The 7430-nt window shown below is 51.2% G+C and overlaps 1 protein-coding gene across 1 annotated transcript; it reads left to right on the top strand.

The window, feature by feature from the left end:
* Window positions 1–28: 28 nt before the first annotated feature.
* On the top strand, window positions 29–4131 carry LOC132809406 (zinc finger protein 722-like). Its single transcript, XM_060822552.1, has 2 exons — window positions 29–102; window positions 3476–4131. Exon 2 carries the CDS (start codon window positions 3799–3801, stop codon window positions 4090–4092), a length of 294 nt encoding a protein of 97 aa, XP_060678535.1. The 5' UTR covers window positions 29–102; window positions 3476–3798; the 3' UTR covers window positions 4093–4131.
* Window positions 4132–7430: the final 3299 nt, after the last annotated feature.

The following is a 7430-nucleotide window of genomic DNA, read 5'->3' as shown; positions in this document are numbered from 1 at the left end:
AGCATCCCCTCATTGTCTGAATGCGGAAGTTGGATCATGAGCTCCTGCTGCTCTCTCTCTCTGAATGAAGATTGAGTGTTACCCCAGACTGCACCAACCTCTGTGAGTACAGCACCCTCTCTTCTCACCCCTCCTACTCCATTTCTTTTCTCATTTTGGGATTAAACTGTTGGTTTGTAGGAAGTGAAGTGAAAGGAGGTGAACTCAGGAAAGGTGCATATGCTGGATGCATTGGTCTAGATCGCTGTCTCTGTCCCTGTGTGTCTCTCTCTGTGTCTGTGTCTGTTTGTCTTTGTTCCTCTGTGTCTGTGTCTCTCTCTCTCTGTCTCTGTCTCTCTCGTGTCCTTCATCAGGAATTGCGGAGGGGGAGGGGTGGAAAGGGTGCTGAGAGATAAATAGGAAGATGGGAGTGGGGCTGGGGGTAAGGTAGATGCAGGTTGCGGGGGGTGGTGATGGCAACAGGGTGGAGCAGATTGGTGGGAAGGAAGATGGACAGGTGGGACAGTTCAAGAGGGTGGTGCTGAGTTGGAGGGTTGGAGCTGGGGTGGGAGGGGGGAGGGAATGTGAGGAAACTGGTGATATCGATGTTGATGCCATGTGGTTTCAGGGTCCTAGGCCACCTGATACCTGGAGGAAGAATGCTTCTGCATTGGGACCCTCCAACCATACGGGATCAATATTGATTTCACCAGTTTCCTCATTCCTCCCCCTCCCGGCCCCTGCCCAATCCCAGATACAACCCTCGAACTTGGGACTGCTCTTTTGAACTGTCCCACCTGTCCATCTGCCTTCCCATCTATCTGCTCCACCCTCCTCTCTGACCTGTCACCTTCTTCCCCCGCTTTCATCTACCCATAGCATTCTCAGCTCCCTTCCCCCAGTCCCACCTCCCTCCCATTTATCTCTCAGTCCCTTTGGGCCTACCCCACATTCCTAATCAAGGGGTTATGCCAAAAAACGTCAAACCTCCTGCTCCTCAGATGCTGGCTGACCTGCTGTACTCTTGCAGCACCAGACATTTTGGTGCTTATTTGTCTGGATGTTCTGATGTGACCCATTCGCAGATGTGAAGTCACATTCGAGAAAAACTCCTCCATGGAATGTGGGCTTTCTTTTTGGCAAGGCCAACAATGTTTTTGTCACTAACTGCCCTTCAGACAAGAGGATTGCCAGACTTTAGGGGGCATTTTAAAAGTCAAGCACGTGAGCCATCATATGCAGGCAGCACCAAGTTAACGCTGACGGATTTCCTTCCCTGCAGAGCGTTATTGAATCAAATGGGTTTTCAGAAAAGTTTCATTCTCTCAATGACTGAGACTAGTTTTCAATTCAGATTTTTAAAAAAATTTAAATTTAATTTCCCCAATGTTTGTTTTTACTGGTATTTGAACCCATGAGCCCAGATTATTTGCCTGGTGCCTCTGGATTGCTGGTCCAGTGTTGTTGTTATAACATCACTGACTCGCCTGGATAGCATTGAGAGTCATACAGATGTATAGCACACAAAGAGACCCTATGTGCAACTGGTGCATGCCGAGCACATAGCCAAAATTGATCTAGTCCGATGTGCCAGCACGTCCCTCCAAACCCTTCCCATTCATATTCCCATCCAGATGCCTTTCAAATGTTGCAATTGTCCCAGCCTCCACCACTTCCTCTGGCAGCTCATTCCATACACGCACCACCCTCTGACTGACAAAGTTGCCCCTTAGGTCCTTTTTATGTCTTTTCCCCTCTCACCTCTAGTTCTGGACTCTCCCGCCCCAGGGAAAAGACCTTGTCTATTCACCGTATCCATGCCCCTCATCATTTTATAAACCTCAATAAGGTCACCCCTCAGCCTCCGATGCTCCAGGGAAAACAGCCCCAGCTTATTTAGCCACTCCCTATAGCTCAAACCCTGGCAACATCTTTGTAAACATTTTCTGAACCCTTTCAAGTTTCGTTTAACTGCACAGTAAAAATCATACTGGACTTGGATATATCTCGTGTTACTCTGCAATATGTATTTATTTATGGTTGTATAAATTTGATTTATAATTTATTTCTAGTTATATCATAGAGTGTTGTAGCCATGTTATGTGTTCAAAGTTTGGGAGAAGATAGTAGTGTTATGGATGCGGATCATTAGCTGTTTTCCTGTTTGTCCTATGTAGTGTTTTGTGCAGTCCTTATTGTGTACAAAATCCCATGCAAGGACTGCACAAAACACTACATAGGACAAACAGGAAGACAGCTAACGATCCGCATCCATGAATACCAACTAGCCACGAAACGACACGACCAGCTATCCTTGGTAGCCATACACGCAGATGACAATCAACATGAATTCGAAAGGGACAACACTAGTATTATAGGACAAGCCAAACCGAGAACAGCCAGGGAATTCCTAGAGGCATGGCACTCATCCACAGATTCAATCAATAAGCACATCGACCAGACCCAATATACCGACCACTGCAGCGGACAGCTGGAACTGACAACCGGAAGTGGGCAGAGACAAACCACTATAAATGCCGGAGGAAAGATCACAGAAGCGCTTCACAGGAGGCTCCCAAGCACTGAGGATGTCACCTAGACAGGGGACGAAGCGTCTGCAATACAAACTCCCAGTTCGGCGAACAGAACCACAACATGTCATGTATTTCCAGTCATACCTGTTACAGGACAGGAGAATACTGGGCTCAATGCTGACTCTGTAGATGAATCTAGTCAGACTCATTCCTCTCTATATCCAGAGAGTCCTGTAAGTGTATTCCTCTATAGGGTCCCTCCAGTCTCACTTGGGTGTTGAGCGACTCCACTACAGTCATCCTCAGGGCGAGCATGTTCTAGGTCTTGTTACCAAAGCAAAGTTCTTGCTCTGATTCTCTTCCCCCCCCCCCCCCATCTTGGTCTGTCAATATGGTAGAAAGAGAGGCGGGGGGGGGGCAGATAACTAGGTTAGCAAACTGCATGAGGGTGGCATGGTGGCTCAGTACGTAGCACCGATGCCTCATAGTGCCAGGGACCTGGGTTCAATTCCAGCCTCGGGCGACTCTCCGTGTGGGTTTCCCCCGAGTGCTCCGGTTTCCTCCCACAGTCCAACCTTGTACAGGTGAGGGTGGGTTGGCCGTGCTAAATTGCCCAGAGTGTTCAGGGATGTGTAGCTTAGGTGCACGTGTCGGGGTAAATATAGGGGAATGGGTCTGGGTGGGATACTCATCACAGGGTCGGTCTGGACTTGTTGGGCCGAAGGGCCTGTTTCCACACTGTAGGGGTTCTAATTCTTAACTTTTCTTGGAGCTAGATCTGCCAAATGTCAGGAATCAGAAAAATTGGGAGGGAGCGTATTAGGTACGGCAGTAGGGAGAGTGTGTGGGATGGAGACTCACAGGTTTTGGGTTATGGGCGTGGAATGAATATTCCGTGAAATCGATCTGTTAAACTCTGAGATTCTACGTGATACTGACAGCGATGACTTTCTAATTGACAGGCTTTCACAGGAGGATTTACCTGCATATCTTGAACTAATTGCCTCAGCCAGCTTGACTCATTGGGACTGGAATTTTATCGATCTTTTGAGTGGAGAAGGAGGATTGTCCCGCCTGCTTCCAGAGATCTGACTGGTAAAGCACTGAGATGCCGCTGTTCGAGGGTGGAGGGAGCTTTACCGGAGCGGAGAGTTAGCCAGCCGGCCCCCCGCAGCAGAGTGGGACGTCAGAGGGAGCGTCGAACCTGGAGGGAGGCCGCGCCGTGGGGAAACCGTGGAAGTGTGGGGAATGCGGGAAGGGGTTTCGAGTCCCCTCTGAGCTGGAGATGCACCGGCGCGGTCACACCGGGGACAGGCCGTTCTCCTGCCCCGAGTCCGGCAAGGCCTTCATTGGGTCCTCCAAGCTGCTGAGGCACCGGCGGGTCCACACCGGGGACAGGCCGTACCCCTGCCCCGAGTGTGGCAAGGCCCTTCACCCAGCTGTCCCACCTGCAGACGCACCGGCGCCTCCACACACCAGGGAGAGGCCTCTCACCTGCCCCGGGGGCGGCAAGGCCTTCAATCGATCGCCGACCCTGCGGACGCACAGGCGCCTTCCCAACGTGACCGCACGGAGTTGAAGTCTGCAGCGAATCCCACCCAGGACTGGGGGGGGATCGTGCCCCGTTCGAAGACAGTGGGTGAAGCGGGAAGGGAGCGAGGCTTCCTTTCTGCCGGACTGGCCGCTCTCGCTCCCTTTGCTTCCCGTGGGACCGATGCTGTTTGAGGCTGGGACTGCACGTTCCCCGGGCCAAAGATCTGCAGGAGCTGAGGAAGTGCACTCCTTTCACACCGGATGGTAAATCATGTTTGTCCCATCTATTTCAGTCTTAAATACCCTCCGTGACCTGGCCTCCCAGCCTCCTGTGGCAGTGAATTCCACAGATTCCCCACTCTCTGTCTGAAGAGGTTTCTCCTTATCTCCGTTCTAAAAGGGCTAAGGCTGTGCCCTCGGCTCCTGGTCTCTCCTACCAATGGAAACATCTTCCCAATGGCCACAGATAGATCAAAGTCAAATACAATAGCCTCTATTCCATTGAGTGTCCAGCACATTTTATAACACTTTGTAAAATCAGGAGGGCCATTGATGAGGTGAGTGGCAGGTGTCTTTTCCCGATAGAATAAAGAATATTCCAGCACAGGAACAGGCCCTTCGGCCCTCCAAGCCTACACCGATCCAGATCCTCTATCTAAACCTGCTGCCTATTTTCTCAGGATCTGTATCCCTCTGCTCCCTGCCCTTTCAGGTATCTGTTGAGATACATCTTAAATGACGCCATTGTTCCCGTCCCGACCATCTCCGCTGGCAACACATTCCGGGTACCCAGCACCCTCAGCGTAAAGAACTTTCCATACATATCTTAAATCTTTCCCCTCTCACTTTGAACTCATGACCCCAGGTAACTGAGTCCTCCACTCTGGGGAAAAACATTTCTTGCTATCCACCCTGTCTATACCTCTCATGATTTTGTTGGCCTCAATCAGGTCCCTCCTCAACCTCCGTCTTTCCAATGAAAATAATCCTGATCTATTCAACCTCTCTTCATAGTTAGCATCCTCCATACCAGGTAACATCCTGGTGAACCTCCTGTGCACCCTCTCCAAAGCATCCACATCCATTTGGTAATGTGGCGACCAGAACTGTACGTGGTATTCCAAATCTGGCCGAAACAAAGTCTTGTATAACTGTAACATGACCTGCCAACTCTTGTACACAATACTCTGTCCGATGAAGGAAAGTGTGCCATATGCCGCCTTGACCACTCTACTGACCTGCATTGCCATCTTCAGGGAACAATGGGCCTGAACACACAGATCTCTCTCTACATCAGTTTTCCCCAGGACTTTTCCCATATTACCTCACTGCTCGAGTCCTTCGTAGTGCATTCCTTCAGCACAGCTGTGATAGCTTCTCTGACCAGTAATACCACTCCTTCACCTCTTTTACCTCCCTCTCTATCCCATCTGAAGCATCGATATCCTGGGATATTTACTTGCCAATCTTGTTCTTTCCTCAACCAAGTCTCAGTATTAGCAATATCATCCTCCCAGGTACGACTCCAAGCCCTAAGTTCAGCTGCCTTACCTACTACACTTATTGCATTAAAACAAATGCACCTCAGACCACCTGTCCCTTTGCGTTCATCATCTGTTCCCTGTGACTCTTCCCCTTTGTCACACTGACTTTATTATCTCGCTCCTTACAGGCTTTAGTTACTACCTCCTTCCTGACCAGGAACCTCCTCATTTGTTTCCCATCCCCCGCCACATTAGTTTAAACCCTCCCCAGCAGCGTTAGCAAAAGCACCCCCAAGGACATTGGTTCCAGTCTGGCCCGGGTGTAGCTCATCTGATTTGTAATAGTCCCTCCACCCCCAGCACTGGCCCCAATGTCCCAAAAATCTGAACCCAACCCTCCTGGAATTTTATCGGTTCCCATGCGATTCCCCATCATTGTGTTCAAACCTATTGAATTCATTGCCAATCGACTCGATCCCTCCTGATCCATGAATCCTCTCCTCTCAGGAATCAATTTGATGAACATTTGTTATCTTCCGTGTATCGAAGAACTTCTCTTTTCAATCCTCCCACTTCCTCCAAACTAAAGGAGTTGCCATGGGCACCCACATGGGCCCCAGCTATGCCTGCCTCTTCGTAGGATATGTGGAACAGTCCATCTTCCGCAACTACACTGGCACCACCCCCCACCTTTTCCTCCGCTATATCGATGACTGTATCGACGCTGCCTTGTGCTCCCACGAGGAGATTGAACAGTTCATCAACTTTACTAACACCTTCCATCCCGACCTCAAATTCACCTGGACTGTCTCAGACTCCTCCCTCCCCTTCCTAGACCTTTCCATCTCTATCTCGGGCGACCGACTCAACACAGACATCTACTATAAACCGACTGACTCCCACAGCTACCTGGACTACACCTCCTCCCACCCTGCCCCCTGTAAAAACTCCATCCCATATTCCCAATTCCTTCGTCTCCGCCGCATCTGCTCCCAGGAGGACCAGTTCCAACACCGCACAGCCCAGATGGCCTCCTTCTTCAAGGACCATAGATTTCCCCCCAGACGTGATTGACGATGCCCTCCACCGCATCTCCTCCACTTCCCGCTCCTCCGCCCTTGAGCCCCGCTCCTCCAACCGCCACCAAGACAGAACCCCACTGGTTCTCACCTACCACCCCACCAACCTCCGCATACAACCTATCATCCGCCGTCATTTCCGCCACCTCCAAACGGACCCCACCACCAGGGATATATTTCCCTCCCCTCCCCTATCAGCGTTCCGCAAGGACCACTCCCTTCGTGACTCCCTCGTCAGGTCCACACCCCCCACCAACCCAACCTCCACTCCCGGCACCTTCCCCTGCAACCGCAGGAAATGTAAAACTTGCGCCCACACTTCCACACTCACTTCCCTCCAAGGCCCCAAGGGATCCTTCCATATCCGCCACAAGTTCACCTGTACCTCCACACACACCATCTATTGCATCCGCTGCACCCGATGTGGCCTCCTCTATATTGGGGAGACAGGCCGCTTACTTGCTGAACGCTTCAGAGAACACCTCTGGGACGCCCGGACCAACCAACCCAACCACCCCGTGGCTCAACACTTTAACTCTCCCTCCCACTCCACCGAGGACATGCAGGTCCTTGGACTCCTGCACCGGCAGAACATAACAACACGACGGCTGGAGGAGGATGGGAACCCTCCAACCACAAGGAATGAACTCGGATTTCTCCAGTTTCCTCTTTTCCCCTCCCCCCACCTTGTCTCAGTCGGTTCCCTCAACTCAGCACCGCCCTCCTAACCTGCAATCTCCTTCCTGACCTCTCCGCCCCCACCCCACTCCGGCCTATCACCCTCACCTTGACCTCCTTCCACCTATCACATCTCCATCGCC

The sequence above is a fragment of the Hemiscyllium ocellatum genome, unplaced genomic scaffold (assembly GCF_020745735.1).
Source record: "Hemiscyllium ocellatum isolate sHemOce1 unplaced genomic scaffold, sHemOce1.pat.X.cur. scaffold_1181_pat_ctg1, whole genome shotgun sequence".
In the NCBI taxonomy this organism is placed as follows: Eukaryota; Metazoa; Chordata; class Chondrichthyes; order Orectolobiformes; family Hemiscylliidae; genus Hemiscyllium; species Hemiscyllium ocellatum.
The sequence above is the reverse complement of the archived record's forward strand: the minus strand, read 5'-3'. Positions and strand labels throughout refer to the sequence as shown.